The 18,208-nt window shown below is 34.0% G+C and overlaps 1 protein-coding gene and 1 pseudogene across 1 annotated transcript; both read left to right on the forward strand.

Annotated features, from left to right (window-relative positions):
- Positions 1-2,581: 2,581 nt before the first annotated feature.
- LOC114717864 (TMV resistance protein N-like) lies at positions 2,582-9,379 on the forward strand (annotated as a pseudogene).
- On the forward strand, positions 9,204-15,861 carry LOC114717866 (replication protein A 32 kDa subunit B). Its single transcript, XM_028903089.1, has 11 exons — positions 9,204-9,270; positions 12,154-12,268; positions 12,557-12,667; positions 12,744-12,841; positions 12,954-12,995; positions 13,359-13,436; positions 14,547-14,625; positions 14,759-14,842; positions 14,939-15,015; positions 15,544-15,612; positions 15,692-15,861. The coding sequence occupies exons 2-11, from the start codon at positions 12,167-12,169 to the stop codon at positions 15,771-15,773; spliced, it is 822 nt and encodes a 273-aa protein (XP_028758922.1). The 5' UTR covers positions 9,204-9,270; positions 12,154-12,166; the 3' UTR covers positions 15,774-15,861.
- Positions 15,862-18,208: the final 2,347 nt, after the last annotated feature.

Raw genomic sequence — 18,208 nt, forward strand, 5'->3', positions numbered from 1 at the left:
ATCTCACACCAACTTTTGTTAGACTCTCATATACGGATACTCCACTTTTCTTGCCTCTTTGACAAACCCACTGCATTTTCCACCTCCTTTCCTTCTCTCTCCTTTTCTTCTTCAACAATTCACAAAAATGAATCTTCTTACTCCTAACCATATTGATTATGATTTGGTCTTTGCTTAGTCTGTCAATATCCATTGTCATCCTCGCCATAATCCTATTCCTTGCCTGCAAAAAGAAACTGCAGCAGAATCCAAAGAAGCACTCCCTGTAAAAATCTGTGCTTGTTCATACCTAGCAACATCGACGCCAAAACAGAGGCTTCAACCACCGGAGAATCGTCGACAAGGTCTGACTCGAAACTGTGTACGCAAGATTACTCAGACCAAGACAAGCTCGCAGCAGTCAAAAGGATTCACCCTTGACTTGTTCTGAGCAACGCAGAACTTTGTGTTTTTTCTATGATAAAACAGCTTCATTAGCACAACACCCCAACATAGTTCCCATCATGGGTTTCTCAGAAGAAGCCGACGAGAGAATCATAGTGAGTGAATTGGGTAAGCCTGTAACTGTATCTGCATCAAACACAAGTGGGCTTCGCTTTTGGATAAGATGAAGAGGTTGAAAATCGCGACAGGAGCACAAGGAGGGTTTGAGTATTTGCACGAAGTGGTTGCACAAAGCATAGTTCATGGTTGTGTCAAGTCATCCACATCCTCATCGGTGTAAACTTCTGTGCCAGAATTTCAGGCTAAGGACTCAACTTTTTGGCACCGAAAAGGAGAGAGAGATAGTGGGGTAGTGTGAAACTGTGAACGGAAGAGAGTGGAGGTGATATCAACTGGACAAGAGATAGCTGGCGGAAACGGGTCAGGCTAAATGGCGAAGGAGATGTCTCAAACGTCCTAACGGAGATTTTAACAGCATTAATAGTTATTTAACAGTAAGGATTAACTAATCTAACAGTAAAAAAAATTAAAGGATTTAATAAAAAAATACTACCTCCGGTCCTTAATATAAGACCCAGTTTGACTTTGTTTGGTCCTAATTATAAGACCTCAATCTATTTTTCTCTCATATTATACATTTTTTCCAAGATAGTCCTTCTAATAATGATAGTTCTAGCCAATACACTTATTAGCAAGGATATTAGGAAAAACAAACACTTATTATTATAAATAACTAACTTAACTTACTTCCTTAATCTCTTCAAATAAGTCAACTGGGTCTTATAATTAGACTGGAGGTAGTATATAAGTACCTAATTCAAAATAGATAAAAACTATAAGGACTTCCAATTAAGTTCTTATTATTTAAGTTGAAATAAATTATTAATTTAAGACAGATTTTTAATTGTCTTTTTTATTTATACGTGAGAATTTCTTGCAGTAAGAACAAGAGGGAGTATGAGATTCAAAGATGATCAGCATCAATTACGCGCCATCATGAAGATAATTTAATTTAATCATGGTCTTCAACATAATTTTTTTTAACGAGCGCGATGACACTTTGGAATTTTTTTTGGACGGGATGATACAGTGGATGTCTACATCACGTGACAGGAATAAAGATGAGAAAAGCAAAGAGCACTATCACTTTTGTGAGGGCAATTATTAGAGTATTGTTACTACTACTTACTTTGGACTTTAAATACTCATGTGGTTATTATATAGAATGTAATTAGAAAATTAATATTAGTCTTATATATACATTTATTTTACATATTTATATATTTTTAAATTAATCTTATTGATATTTTTTTAGTAATAATCAAGAGAAGAGAAAGGAGAAATTAATTAAAAAGATATTATTGTGTTTTAGAAAATATATATCATATTAACTAATTTAATTAACATTTTTAATCTATTTAAATCAATTAATAGATCCTACGTGATCGGGGAGTATTAAAAATGTGAACTTGATTAGTACATGAACCTTAATTTTCTACGATTAATTTTTATATGTATTGAGTTATGTCACAAGCTTGAACTTGATTAGCACATGAATCTTTTTTCTAAGAGAAGCAAACCCAGGTATTTTAAAAAATTTTTATTTGTTATCACGAGCCTGTGGTTCGCCTTGCCCTTCTGTCTCAAAAGAAACGTCATTCATTCCCTGTTCTTCTCCATCGGCTCCTTTTCCAAACTCGCTAGGCTTCTAAGAAAAAGGCGAAAAGCCTACTCGGCTGGCGGGGTGGCTACTTTCACCAAGCCTTCATCACACCTTCATTTGCTGAGAAAATTCTTGCGAGGTGAGATTTAGAAGCAGCAAAAGCTTCTTATTATCTCTTTCTTCTTCTTCTTCTGATCATTGTGGCTTGTGACAGAAAATGGACCGTACGGATCGACCAGCATCTTCACCTCGGTGGCCGGCGACGGGATCCTCTCCGACGAGTGAAGACCATATGACGTCTCGCCCCGAGGGGGCGCCTCAATCATTAGCAATTAATGACGAGATGAGCTTGGAGGAGTTTCTGGTAAAAGCTGGGGTAGCAAGGAACGAGAGGCCGCACGGATCATCAGCGAAAAACCAGAGGGCGCCTCAATCATCAGCAAAAACTGATAACGAAATGAGCTTGGAGGAGTTTCTAGTTGAAGACGGGTTAGCGAGTAACAAGAAGGCAAATTCATTAGGAAGTAACGAGAGGGCAAATTCATTAGGAAGCATGAGCTTGGAGGAGTTTCTGGTTAGCGCTGGGTTAGTGCTTTTATTTTTCGCCAAGTAAATAAATATTAATTTTTTCATTTTTTTTAAAAAATATTTTTAATGAAAATTTATTCCAAGATTTAAATTTAGAGGTTTATTGTTGCTAAAAACATGTAATGATTATGAATTTGTACTGCTTAAATGATAAATAATGATGTTGGCAAAAATGATATAAATATTATTCCACTTTAGATTTACATTATTTTAGTATAAATATTGTTGTTCGACATATAAATTTACTCCTAGACTTGGATGTTTATTTTCCTCACTTTGCTGACCGGTGCCATTTTGAGTTAAGTGAATAAATAACAGCTGTTACATTTGTGTTTCAGATTTAGTTACGTTATGTGTCCTTCATCAACAAATATTTCAATGTTCAATATCATTTAATACCCTAAATTCATTGGGAAAAAAATACCCTAAATTTTTTTTTTGAGTAGTTCCTAGACTAATTTTTGCCCCATCTATCGTCTAAGGTATTTTTCCAATAGTATTAGTATCTTAAAAATAATTTTTATGCATCTAACAGTCTAAAATATTTATTTATTAGTACCCATATTATGTATTAATAGTATACAATATATATTAATATTATGGAAAAAATTTAAAAATATATCCAGGGCAGGTTGAGCCACAATGCTCCAAGTCTTGCCCACGTCCCTGTTTTTTGTTTTTTGTCCTGTTCGGCAAATGTGAACATCCCTCATTTAACATTTTAAATTTAAGGTGTTAGTTGCTAATAAAAAATATTTAAATAAAATTATACGGTTCTTAATATAAGAACCTGTTTGACTTTTATTTTGGTCTTAAATATAAGATCCCAATCCACTTGTCTCTCATATTTACTTAATTTTTCAAAATAATCCTTTTAATAATTATAGTTCTAGTTAATACACTTGATTAGCAAAGATATTTTAAGAAAGACAACACCTATTTAGGATAAATAACTAACTCAACTTACTTCCTTAATCTCCTCAAATTAGTCAACTGGCTCTTATAATGAGGACCGGAGGTAGTATTAAAATTATTTTAAAATATTAGATTGTGTTAGAAAAATATTTTAAAATATCTAACTAATATTTCTTTTGAATTATTACTCAGTGTTGTCCGTGATAGGGCTCGGTACGATGTGTTCTTGAGTTTCAGAGGGAAAGATACTCGGTCATCTTTCATTTCTCATCTCTACTCCTTTTTGAGCAATGCTGGAATTGTTGTTTTCAAAGATGATGCAAACCTTCCTAGGGGTAATAGTATCTCAGTCGAATTGCCGCTTGGAATTGAATGTTCTACAATTTCGATCATTATCTTCTCCAAAGATTATGCTGGTTCTAGATGGTGCCTCAACGAGCTCTCAAAAATCATGGAGCTTCACAGAGCACAGGGTCGGGTAGCTCTGCCTGTGTTCTATGGCGTAGATCCGTCCCAAGTTCGTAATCAAAGCTCCAGTTTTGGAGATGCATTTCGTGAGCTTATACAAAGAAGTTCACCCACAGAAGATGAAGTGTCGAGGTGGAGGACAGATCTCCGTGAAGCTGGGGGCATTGCAGGGTTTGTTGTGCTCAACTCCAAGTAATTTTCAAATATTTCATTTTTTTTCTTTCTTTTCAATTTTGCTGAGCCTAAACAAACATACACAGTAGATTCTTGCTGCAACGTGCACCAAGTAGTCACTTGTAATTTTTTGCAAGTAATATTGCATATATGCATGCATACATACATATATATACATACATACAATTTGCTGGGGTGGAATTCTCACAAGCGACTGAAAGTTTTGAAGTCAAATATTGAGTGTATTATTAGTTAGCCAAAAATTTGTTTTACATTTTTTTCCCAAGTATGGCGATTTAACAAGCACAAGTGATGTTATGTTTTCTTTTAAATTATTGCTTTGAAGTTGGTCAAATTGACATGTCTTTTATTCTTATGACGCTTTTAATTAATTGTTAAGGTATTGCAAATGCCTTCACCGGTAAAAGCAAGAGATAAAATGTATTTTTAGTTCAGGACAAATTACTCCATTCAATTTGTTCCCTATAAATTTAAGGTGCGTTTGGTAATTGGTCCATGGAAAAGTTAGTTTAAAAAAGGGAGAAGGTGAGAGAAAGTATTTTGACCATATTTGGCAGACTGAAAGTGGCTTTGTTGAAAATAACTCTTAGTGTGTTCAAGGGAGGGAGTTTTCTCTTATGATTTCCTTTTTTTTGTTTTTTTGGTGGCCCCTCTTCCTTTGAGTTCAATTGTTTTTAAGTGTTTCGGAAGTTTTTCCATGTAGGCCTGATTCAGTGTTCTGTTGTGTAAATTTTCAACTTTATCTAAACGCGTGGTCTTTGAAATATATTTGTCTCTAATCATGTCAAAGCTGTTAATTTTTAAATTATATGGTAAACTTTCATTCGATATTGTCTTTTTAGTTTTGCTACTTAAGGTTTGATAATGACACTTCTAGTTCCAAGGGTATTGCGGTGTCATAGTTTCCAATATGGTTTCTATGTAGATTATTCATAATGCATGTTCTAACTCTGATGCATGTTTCCTTTAATAGCTTGACAAATTTTTTCTACTCATGCATATGTTATTGGTGCTCATGTTATGTTATATTTGATTGTAATTCAGGGATGAAAGTGAGGATATCAAGAACATCGTTAAGCATGTTTGTAAAATATTGGACAAGAAAGACTTGTTATTGCTAACCATCCTGTTGGAGTGGACTCTCGTTTGAAAGATTTGATTAAAATATCAGAAAGCTATTCAATTAATGATGTTCTCCTGCTAGGGATATGGGGGATGGGGGGCATCGGTAAAACAACCATTGCTAAAGCCATTTATAATGAAATTGGTCGAAAATTTGAGAGCAGAAGTTTTTTGTCAAACATTAGGGAAGTTTGGGAGCAAGATGGTCCAGTAACTTACACTTACAGCAACAGCTTCTTTCAGAAATCTGTAGAACAACAATGATGGTGATACCTAGCATAGATTCAGGAAAAATCATATTAAAGGAATATCTTTGCCATAAGAGAGCACTTGTTGTACTTGATGATGTGAATGAAGTTGCACAACTAAATGCTTTATTTGGAAGTCGTGAATGCTTTGGTCCAGGAAGCAGAATAATTATCACTACTAGAGATAAGCATATGCTCAAACTCCTTAGAGTGGATCATGTATATGAAATAAAGAACATGGACAAAGTAGAATCTATTGAGCTTTTTAGTTGGCATGCATTTAAGCAACCAAGTCCTAAAAAGGGATTCGTTGACTTTTCTAGAAATATAGTTGCTTATTCTGGAGGACTACCACTAGCCCTTGAAATCCTCGGCTCCTATTTGTTTGATAGGGAAGAGGAAGAGTGGAGAAGTGTACTAGAGAAACTAAAAAGAATCCCCGAAAATGAGATACAAAAGAAGCTAAAAATAAGCTTTGATGGTTTAAGCGATGATATGGTGAAAGAAATCTTCCTTGATATATCTTGCTTCTTTATTGGGATGGATAGGAGTGATGTCACGCAGATATTGGATGGTAGTGGACTTTTTCCGCACATTGGAATAAGTGTCCTTGTGGAGCGGAGCCTAGTAACTGTTGATGAGAAGAACAAGCTTGGCATGCATGATTTGCTGCGAGATATGGGGAGAGAGATCATCCGAGAACAATCACCAAAGGAGCTTGGAAAGCGTAGTAGGTTATGGTTCCATGAAGATGCATTTGATGTATTATCAAAGCATACTGTAAGGACTTTCCTATCCTATATTCATCATTCTTTCGAAAAAGTAAAATGGCATGGAAAGCCAATTGAACATGAATGAATTGAGCATGTAGGTATATTTATAGTTAATTTCACTCCTGGGGCAGAAATTATGTATTTTTAAAACTCATTGTTGTGTCACTTGCTCTAGAAACTTGCTTGTGACAGGTTTACGTTTTGCCCTTCAGTAAAGGAATAACAGAGGTACGCACTTCAAATTTTATATGCTTTTTATTTGCAGGGTACAGAATTTGTCGAGGGGCTAGCTTTGAGTTTGTCACAAACTGATAGAGATTATTTTTCTACCAAGGCGTTTAAGCAGATGAAGACACTTAGATTACTCCGCCTTGGTAATGTGGAACTTGATGGAGACTTTAAATACATGAGCAGAGATCTCAGATGGCTTTATTGGCTTGGCTTTCCTTTGAAATACATCCCTGCCAACTTTTATCAGAAAAATTTAGTTTCTATTGAGTTGAAGTACAGTAGCCTTAAACAAGTTTGGAGGGAGCCCCAGGTATGTATACTTTTTTGGCATCAGGAAGAAAGTATTAGTCATTAGATTTTATTTCACTGCATAACTTCTAGATGGGTCTTTATTTAAGACTTTTCTTATAATAGCTTTGGATGAAGCTACTTTCATCACCAATCTTGAATATAGCTGCTGAATTTTTCTTCAATTTACTTTCTTATTTATATTCGTTGCTATAGATAGAAGCCTTTCCACCATCATAACTACTTATTTTTTCGCTGTCGGGACTTTATATCTAGCTAATTAAAGCTATCATTCCAAGTGTAGTGTTTTGGAGATCATTCTTTTTTCTGAGATGGAAAATTTTACAAAGCGGTTAATCAAAGTTTATAGAAGTTGATCAAACTCGTTACTGGCATGTCAAAATCATGTTACTGTCTACCAAATTGTATTATAAACCCATAAAATAAAGAAGTAGCACTCAATGTTTTACTTACCGTTTTCTGATTGGTTCATTCTTTTACAAGATGTAAAACGCTATTTTTATGAGACCTGCCAAGCATTAAGTGCATGCACACTTATTTTTACTCTAATGCTAGGCTTTAGAATTAGCCTTTAATAGTGATACCAAAATTGATGGTTGTTGATTTACTTTATTTATGGGTTTATTCACTAATTTTCCCTTGAATTTTCTTTTCTTGCAGTTATTGGAGAGGCTAAAAATCCTTAATTTGAGTCACTCCCTTTTTTTGGTGCAGACTCCTGACTTCTCAAAACTACCGAATCTTGAAAAGTTGATTCTTAAAAATTGTCCAAATTTGTCCAAGGTTCATCCTACCATCAGTCATGCCAATAAACTCATTTTAATAAATTTGAAGGATTGTACTAGCCTTCGCACTCTCCCAAGAAGTATTTATAATTTAAAATCACTGAAAACTCTTATTCTGTCTGGTTGTGCGAGGATTGAAAAATTAGAAGAAGATATAGAGCAAATGGATTCCTTGACAACTCTGATTGCTGATAACACTGCAATAACAGAAGTGCCTTTATCTTTAGTGAGGCTAAAAAGTGTTGGATATATATCTCTTTGTGGCTACAGGGGATTATCACGTGATGTGTTTCCTTCTCTCATTTGGTCACGGATGTCCCCAGTTAATAATCCTTTATCTCTTATTCCATCATATGTGGGCATGCCAATTTCCTTGGATATATTGAATAGCAATGTCCCTAGTCCTTCATCTGTCTATAATAACCTCGCAAAGCTACGAAGCCTTTTGTTGGGAATCATATCAGAGAATGACCCTGAAGTAATTCGAGGTGCTGCAAAAATTTGGGAATCCTTTCATGCCAGAATTTGCATGGACATGGCAACAATACCAAATACTTCAAAAATTTTTGAGATTGAATCTTCTGTGTTAACTTGTCATCATAGTCAGGTTCACATCTCAAGATCAGAAAATTTTTTGAGGCATCTTCTAATTCAAATTGGAAAGAATGACCAAGTCACTGCTACTCTTCTGGAGAATATCTCACAGGTTCTCTTTTTCATTCGTCTTTTTTCTTTCTTTATTTTTTGGTTTAAAAGAATATTCATTCCTATTATATGCAATTCTTTAATAACATTGGAAATGACCTTTCTGCTTGCCTTGCTATATAGTTGAACTAAGTTGCTACTTGTGTTATCAACCAGGGATTGACTCCCAGGAATTATAGTGATGCATATGTCCTTCCTGGCGACAATTACCCCTATTGGCAATGTTTTAAGGGTGAAAGAGCTTCTGTGAAGTTTAAAGTGCCTCGGATTAGCGGTCATGATTTGAAAGGGATGATTATTTGCTGTGCATATTTCCCTTCAAGTGATTTGAGTAAGAAGGCATGTGAATCTTGTGTTAGTGTAATGATCATAAATTATACAAAGACAACCACTCTGTGCTACAGGCAAGATTCACTGACTTCATTTGAAGAAGCTGAGTGGAAGAAAATAATATCAAATCTAGACTCAGATGACCAAGTGGAGGTGATGGTAGTTTTTGGTAATGGATTCACTGTGAAAAGGACAACAATCTACTTAAAATACGACGAGTCATTTGATGAACAGATAGAGCATCCACCATTACCAAGTATTATTAGCTTCTTGAAACTATCTTATTTCGCACAATTTTTAAGAGTTAAATTCGATTAAAGTTTTTGTTTCAAGGAGGGAAAAGAGTTAATAGATTATTGTTAATTTTAGTTACCTTGTTCTTTAGAAAGATTTCAAGGTTAACAGTTTTGCTTCTCTGTTTTCGTAGGTAGAGAAGTTGAGAAGAAGAACATGCAGACTTATGTTAGAAGGAGGAAGCGACAGAAGATTAATTAGTAATTCTTTAGTAGTTCTTTTCTTTTTAATTCCTTATTTTGCCATTGCATAATTTGTATTATTGTTTAAGAGATTTTAAGAGTCAAATAAATATCTATATTGTCGTTAGGATCCCCACATTTTCAAAACCGTTTTTCATTTTTAAAAACAAAAAAACAAAAATATTTGTTTGATAATTTGTTTTTAGTTGATTGTTTTAAAAAAACAGCAATATGTTTTTTTTTTTGGTAAAACAGCAAAATGTTTTTAAAAAATAAGACCCAAGACAATTTTTAGATTCTTTTGGTATTTATATTGTTTTATTTTTTGTTTTAAAAAATTAAAGAAATCTTTTTCTTTTTTTACTGACCGCTCGCCACATATCATCACTGGTGATGGTCACCACTTGTCAAATATGATTTTTTATATTTTTTTTATTTCAAGTGTGATATTTTTAAAATAACTATGTAAACATATTTTTTTTATTCTCAATACTTGTTTTAAAAAACAATTTTATAAAATTGTTTTGGGAATAAAAAAACAAAAAACATGAACAACCTTTCAGAAACCTTTGCTTTGGGAAGGAGAAACAGCAAAGCTCCATATAAGGGTGGAAATAGGTCAAATTTTGCTTTTAACAGGTTAGGCCTGTTTTGTAGCTTATAAGCCTGAACCTGGCCTGTGACCTGTTATAGGCTTATTTTTCAGTTTGAGTCTGGTCTGTATAAAGGCCTGGTCTGGCCTGAAGCTTGTGAAAAGGTTTGTATTTTAAAAAAAATTCAAATTACATAATGATATTTTAAAAAAAGTTAAGATTAAAAAAGCGTACATAATAATTAATTTTTTAGTCTTGTCTTTTATTTAAATTTTAGTGTCATAAGTATTATTTTATATCTTAATTACAATTTACAAAAATATTATTAAAAACTAGTTATAATTATATGTTAAAATTATGAATAAGAGTACGTTGAAGTACAAAATGAAAATTAAAATCAAGGCAAATAAATAAAGAGAAAAAACTATTAAGTTTACAATAAATAAAGAGGGAATCATAATTTAATTAATATAACACATAGGTCAATTAATTTATTATTCTTGGAACAAATTTTTCTTTTCTTTTCTATTTATATTTTTAAAATTTAAAGATCACATTATTTATTGATATTATTGTTTTAAATTGTATTTTTATCTTTACTTGTTAACTAAACTTCAAAATCCAAGGAAGTATTAAGTCATTAACTATGTATTAAAATTAAAAAATAAATTAAAAGAGCATATTAACAATAGTACTATTAATTAATTTTTTCATATATTATAATTATAAATTTATAACAAGCCTAGGCTGATCTAACAAACTTAATAGGCTTTTCAGAGAGTCTAAACCTAGTTTATTAAGTTAAACACACCTTCAAACAAATCTGAGCCTGCTTCTTTCGCCAAACAGGTCAAGCCAAATGCAAGCCAAGTTATAGGTCCTTGGCAAGTCGCTTGGCTTATTTCTACTTCTAGCTCGAGAATCCAGTAAGGTGGTGTCATAGCGCATAGACAATAAATGATTGAATGCTTATTTTATCTTTTTTATTTATCATTAATTTTTTTTATCTTTTTCGGTTTATAATGTTTCTTAGGTTATCTGGGAAAAAAAAATCCATACTGTATTAGTATTTGATTTTGATAAATGTACTACTTTTTAATTATTTTTATTTTTTTAATCAAAATTCAGTTACATAACTCATCAGATTTGGATTACAAATCTAATTGAATTTATTTCTTGCACTGTATATTGGGGGGCTCACTACACACACATATATATTTGAAAGATGGGTTCTAGTGTTGAAATATTCTCAATATCCAGATCATCATGCAAATCCCAAGACTAAGGTCTTTTCACACTTTATTGTGTTGAAATTCAGGGATTTTGATTCATGAAAATTAAGTTATCACTTGTTAAAAAATGAAAAATTAATATATATATTTTTATAAAGATGGCCATGACACTTATTTGTGCTGAGTTAACCAAATATTAATGGTTCTTAACTGGTCATTGGCCATTTAAACTGCGCTAATTAAAATGCTTTTTATGATTAACTTGTTTAGCTTTATTAAAAAAATTCACAAAAAAAAAATTCAAGTGAAATTGCTTAGAAACGTTCAGAAGAGCTAGTTTTGAAAGGTTGAAAGGAAATATTTAATTAAGGGTGTACTTGCTAGTTTTATTTCCACCTCATAAATCTGTGATACGAGCATCAACTATTCAGTATGACCATTTTTGTCATTAAAATAGTTTCATATTTTTTCTAAAGTAGCCTATAGTTTTAACTTTTAACTGAGTTAGAATTTGCCATAAAAAGAAAATAAATATAATAGAAACAATGACAATGATGTGGGAGCTAAGTTAAAAAAAAATAAGGTGAAAGTTATAAAATTTGAAATAAAAAGAAAAAAGTAAAATATGATAACAATATATATAAATTATATTAGAGATTGAGTTTAATTGATTCAGAATTAAGGCTAAAATAAAATACTATAAAATAAAAAGTTAATTTAAAGAATTTGAGCTTACAATAAGAGGATTCAAAATATCAATATGCATATTACTTGTACCACTGTAATAAAAACACCAAAACAAAAAACTCATTTTAATTTTTTAATCCTTTTTGAAAAAAAAAAATTCAACCAAATAAGAGAGACGAAAATGTAAGACCAAGCGGGGCAAGTTCAGGCTAGAGCCCAGAGGATAGTGGAAGAAGAATGGCGCGAAACTAATTCATTTTCGTACCGGAAAATTTGAAACCACGCCAGTCATAGATGCTCTGCAGAATTTCAGTTTCAAATCTCTGGAATAGTGCGTTCTGTTTCGCTGCTCTCTGCTATTAGGGTTAAGATTTCTGAACTGCACGCAGAGCGAGAACAAGCATGCATTCGAGCGAGTTCGACGGCGCCGCAGCCTTCTCCGGTGGTGGCTTTATGCCGTCTCAGGCAACTCAAGGCCATGAACCTTCCTTCTCCTATTCCAAGGTCCATATCTTTCGCATACCTCTCTCTCTCTCTCTCGCTCTCTCATTTTATGTTCTAGCAAGTGCGATTAGTGCTTTGGTTTGCTAATAACTGAACTGCGATAGTTGATTCACTCTATTCTTTTTATTTTTATTTATTTTAAATTTCTCCGAGCAATTAGCAACCACGTAATTTTGCTGCGTTTTGGCTTGATTATATATTGGAATATTGGTGAAAATTATAGGCTGAGTTATCTTTGTTACTGTTGTAAGTTAACTTCTGAACCGACTTAATACTTCGCTTTTGCAGAATCGTGATGCTCAATCATTGCTTCCTCTGACGGTCAAGCAGATAAATGATGCTTTTCAGTCAAGTGATGATAAGTCTAATATGATTATCGACGGCGTGGATGTGAATAATGTGAGTTTTTTTGAATTGCATTGGCTGTGGTCTTCTTTTCTCTTGTTCTGATAGTTTGAGTTAAAATCGTATCTAGGTCACTCTTGTAGGAAGGGTGTGCAACAAAGCTGGAAGGATTACTGATGTTACATTTGTACTAGATGATGGGACTGGAAGAATTGAGTGCAGTAAATGGTGAATTCCTTCTTCTTTTTTATTTGTTGGTGTTTTGCCTTTTTTTTTTTTTTGAGTTTACTTTTTCTGGTCTTTTACATGTTCACAGTGACAGGTAATTTTGCATCTGCAGGCTCCAGGAAGATGTAGACACCAATGAAGCGGAGGGTCTCAGGTAATTTTGCTGCTTATGTCTAGTGCTGTATTCGCTTGGTGATTTATTTTTTAATGATTTCTTAGTTTCATAACCTTATAATTTCTTTCATTACTCTTCTCTTTAAACAAAAACTTTTCTCGGTTATGTGATCATTGCGATCAAACTTTCTAGCGTTGTAACTTGACACAAAGAATATGGATTTATGAGTTGGTAATTTTCTTGCTAATCAGAATTTCAGAACATTACGTGTCCAAACATTATTTGCCATTCTGCAGTGAGATGGTTTATAAAGTTAATGTTTCTAGTAGCCAACTCTTTTTGAACGTATCGTTTATTTCGTTCCATGAAATATAGTAACTCCTTTTCTTTTTTTGGTTTCAGGGATGGAATGTATGTGCGCTTACATGGACACTTGAAAGGTTTTCAGGGAAAAAGGACCTTAAACGTATTCTCTTTTAGGTGTGTCATTAATATCAAGTCTAGTTATTCAAGTTTAGCAGTTCAATATTTTTTTATTTTCTTCTATATGTATTACCGTCAGAGTGCCAGCCTATAGTGAAGATGGTTGGGTTTTGAGAAATGCATACAATAGGAACCTTGCTAAATTCTGCTAGAATAACACAAAGAACACTGCAAGACACTTATATTTGATATTGAAGCAGAAGTACTCCTTGGACAGGTTACAGAAACCAATTCACTGTCTCACACAGACACATTCCAGTGCCAACAAGATTCAGTAAAACGCAACTGACCAAGCACATACTTCAGTTACACACCTCCAGACCAATCACAAATGCAAACCAGAAACTAAAATAGGAGCTGGCAAGATTCCTTCATTCAGCACGAGAAATTAGTAACATAGCAGAACAATCTCCACTATTAAGAGCAGACAGAACAAGAGAAGAAATTAATACACAAGACCAGTGCTAGCATTCGAAAGTCTAGCTCACTACCTAACTTTTATCTTAAAGGTTCTCTTCCCCGTTTGCCCATGTCAGGTTTCCTTCTTAAATAGTGTCTTCCAGCCGCTTCCTCAACCACCCTCTGACCCTTCATGCATTAGACTCTTGTACAATTGGCCAGTCTATTGGTTTCAGCTCTAGTTCCCTATTTCTACCCTTTTTTCTTTTTGGAACAATTCTTTACAGCAGTAATAAATTGGGTAGGATGAATAGTCCAATCAATACACCTTGTTTATGTCACTTTGCCCTCTGCTTGAAGTCTACAAAATTATGTGACTTGGATGACTAGTCCTATTATTATAAGCGTAAACGATGAGATCAAGCTGTTATTTTGTTAATAGTTTAATCTTCATTTGAATCACTTCCCCAGATTTCTCTATGCGTTCTTTTTCCCCCCCGGTTCATTCGAAATTCCAGTTATTGACGTTTGTTTGATATGGAAAGGTTTATTTGAATGAATTTCCTGGGTTATCATTGATTCTCCATGAATACTTTTATAATGGGTTGATTGCTAGTTTTTTCACATTAGCAAAGTCCTATCGTATTTGCTTGTATTTGTTTGTTCCGTATTTGTCACTTTTGAAATCTGCTCTGGTGTTGTTTCCAGGCCTTTGAGCGACTTTAACGAGATTGCAAGTCACTTCATCGATTGTATATACGTCCATCTCTATAATACCAGGATACGGGTAATAGTTTAGAATATTGCAAATTATATCTGGGTTTGACATGACATAAATGTGCATATATGATTCTTGCAAGATTGTGCTGTCCGCTATTTTTATTTTTAAATTATCTTATCGTGCACCATAAAATTGACAGAATAGTGTGCCGAATCAGCAATCTATGAACAATTCCTTACCTATTAATCCCACAAGAGGTTATCAAGCTGCCCCTTCAACTCAAGTGAGAGGACTATTTATAAATGATAAGTTTATTTTTGACCACTTTATTAATATCTTATTTGGTGTAATCTTTTTTTTTTTTTTTTGTCCTTCCTAGTTCTCTGGTCAGCACAACAATGGTCAGAAAAGTGTTGAAGATATGGTCTTGGATATCTTGCATCTTCCCTCGAACAGGTAATTCTAGAATGTGATTTGTGTATGTTTAGTAGTTAATCTTATGGAACATGTGGCCAACTCTGGTGCATCCTGGGTGGATGGATTTATCCTTGATTTTGTTTCTTATTATGGTAAAAAAGAAAAGAAAAAAAAGAGAGAGAACAAAAAGACTAATCTCTAGATTGTAGGCTTTTCCGTGTGACTGCTTAAAAATAATTTAAATCTTCCTTTCGAAAAGAAAAATGACAATGGCATATAATATCAACTCATGAGAATTACATCGGGTTAGACAAGAATTAGAAGTAAGCTGTGAGGCAATACATTTTATCATATATTGCAAGTTTGATCTGCATAAGCTTTGCTCAAAATTGAAGTGTGCCCTCCAGTGCTTCCTATGGTGCATACGGTTGTGACATTTTATAGCGTTCAAAATTTCCTTATCATTATATTCTGTGTTATTATCCTATTATGCACATATAGTTTTTGTTAAAATTTTCACTTGCAAAACTTGGTCCATTACTCAACTTTATCTTTCTGTTGCTTCAGGGCAAAAGAGGAGGGTGTCTCTCGGGATCTTATTGCACAGCATCTTGGACTTCCTTTGGATAAGCTCATGTCTGTCTACTTATCCTCCCTCCTTCCCCTTCTCATGTTGCTTAGCAGGACTATGTTGACGCAGGTTCTGGTTTTGCAGGTTATCCATAAAAAATCTTATTGAGGAAGGCGCCATATATGAAGCTATAGCTGATCATTACAAGTCAATCATCAATGGTTGACATCTTGTCAACGACTTTGATCCTTATCTGAGCCTGTCTGGTAATGATTATCCATTGGATAGTTGACTCTGCTTAACCCCGTATCATCGTAGCAGCTGCATTAAATACGGAGAGAAGCTAAACCTTAGTCTTAGTACCAGACCTTGATGTTACTGTTTCTAGTGTTCTTTTTACTCGCTAACTAATGATGGTGTGAGTTAGTACAGATTAAATGATATGTAATTAACCTGTCTTGTAAAGGGGTTTGTCATGAATGATGGGACCTTTGTTGAGGGGCTTTTGTTTTGGGGACCGGTAGTTATCTTGCAACTATATTATGTAGTGAGAAGCCGAAGTACTTTTTGAGCCTATAGAAGCTGAATGGATTGCTAGAGGCATTCTGAAAGAACGTTATTGGTAAAATCCATTTGCAGGCATCGATTCGGGTTATGTTAAAATTGAATCCTACGCATAGCGCTCTGAGATGCCTTGCTATTTCATACAACTCACGAATAAGATTAGTTTTTGGTTGTTCCTATGTGTACGAGATTTTTGGCAAAAATATGATATAAAACGCTTGATTCTTTAATAACATTGACAAGTTTGTTTTGCATGGATTGAGATAGGAAGAAATTTAGCGCCACCGTTAGACAACCAAGGGGACGTTAAGAGTAATGAATATAGATTTGTGATGTGGCGATAAATTAATGTTTCCAACCTTTTTAGAACTCCCAATATCTGTGCACATCAATTCAATTAGCCTTTTAAAAAGAAAAAACATTGGACGTTTTTGCTGAATTCAGCTATAAATTGCCCCCTGCATCCTTGTCCGCCAGGACAACAAAACGTTGAAATTGTGGGCTTAGAATGCCATATTGGATTCATTTTGTAGGCGTCAGTACTGGGGCCTGATAGAAATTCTAGCCCACGTTACATTCTGCTATGAATAAATCAGATAACAACTGGTTAAAGAAAAGAACGACCCATTCTGTACAAATAGTTAAAAATTGAAAGTAGTATTTACTGTGTAGGCTAAAAGGCCACTAGCAAATATATGTCATGTCTATGCAATTTCCTTGAAACTCGATTTCTGACTTACAGACCAAAATGATGTGCGAAATTTCTTCCCTCTTTCCGCGACAATGCGCAAGTCATTTTGCAGGGGACCATGGCAAGAAAAATTAGAAGGGACATATGTGAAAAAGACCCCTTAGCCATTTATCTTTCCCAGTCGGTGGATCATGAGGTGGCTATGATAGTTCATTTTTGGCCACTTGCTTCTGAACGTTGAATCCTTGCCTAGGCACTTCACTTCAGCGTGGCTCGTTACAATAATTCTTTCCTGCAATTCCATAAAAACACTTACCCATTATTATAATGTCATAATGTTAATTTCAGTCAGCTGCATTTCTGAACTTCAGAAATAGTTTTTTGAAAACTTTTTTTTGTCAATTTTTGTTGAAATTATACTTTTTTTCCTTTTGGGAAAAAAAGGCTCATAGTTTAGTGACGTGGATACTTTCATGTAAGTGGGAAGCTGCAGATTCAATCTTATTTATAATTTTAGAAATTTAATGCATGCCCATAGCCTTCAAAGGCAAAAGTTCTCAATTTTAGAAGAGAGGGGGAGGAGGGGATGAGAAGAAAAACCAAGGACTTGTTTGTTTGTTTTTTTACAAATGGTTTTTTTAAAAAAGAAAAAACAATTGTTTGACGATTTACTTTTAGTTAAGTGTTTTTAAAAAACAAACAAATAGAAATTTACTTTTAAAAACTAAAAAATCGAAACAATCGTTTTTGAGTTTCTTGCGTATTAGACCACGGGGAATTGCTGCCTTGTCATTCATCATATTTTTCCACTCATTTTTTGTCCTATTATGCAAAAGAGAGCCGAGCCAATGGTAGCCCTTCACATCATAATATTTGATGACTAGCTCTGAAAAATCCCAAGACTCATTTATTGGAGTAGATTTCTTAAATGCGTGCAAGCAAAAATACTCAAGAGACTCCTCATTATTTAACCTTTTCATTTCATATGTTATTATGTCAACAGAGAATTTGTAGATAATGCCACTGACATACTTTGCCCCTCTTGTAACGAATATCAAGCTCACTTTACCACACCATTTCACATGTCCCAATAATTTCTCAAGTTTACGCCCATTATATGCATCATCAAGTACTACCAAGACTTTTCTTCCGCGGATTACTTCAAAAATCTGTTCATCTTTTAAAGAAACATCTATCTCATCAAGTTCAGTTTCAGATATATTTGAAACAAGTTGCTTCTCGAGATTTCCCCCCGGTAAATTCCCAATATTTGAAAGGAAACTTTTACCCACAAAATTGGCACCAATTTTATCATAAATAGCTTTGGCAATCGAAGTGTTGCCAATACCTTCATCTCCCCACATTTCGAATATGATCGTATCATCCCACCAAATGTATCTCCAACT

This window comes from Neltuma alba, unplaced genomic scaffold (genome assembly GCF_004799145.2).
Source record: "Neltuma alba isolate B1F8T4 unplaced genomic scaffold, ASM479914v2 tig00011780_pilon, whole genome shotgun sequence".
Lineage (NCBI taxonomy): Eukaryota > Viridiplantae > Streptophyta > Magnoliopsida > Fabales > Fabaceae > Neltuma > Neltuma alba.

Bases quoted from the DNA above. Each gene is read 5' to 3' on its own strand.
- LOC114717866 (XM_028903089.1), top strand. From the start codon at position 12,167: ATGCATTCGAGCGAGTTCGACGGCGCCGCAGCCTTCTCCGGTGGTGGC. The intron at 12,996-13,358 runs GTAATTTTGCTG...TTTTGGTTTCAG, and splicing joins AATGAAGCGGAGGGTCTCAG to GGATGGAATGTATGTGCGCT. The intron at 14,843-14,938 runs GTGAGAGGACTA...TGTCCTTCCTAG, and splicing joins AAGCTGCCCCTTCAACTCAA to TTCTCTGGTCAGCACAACAA.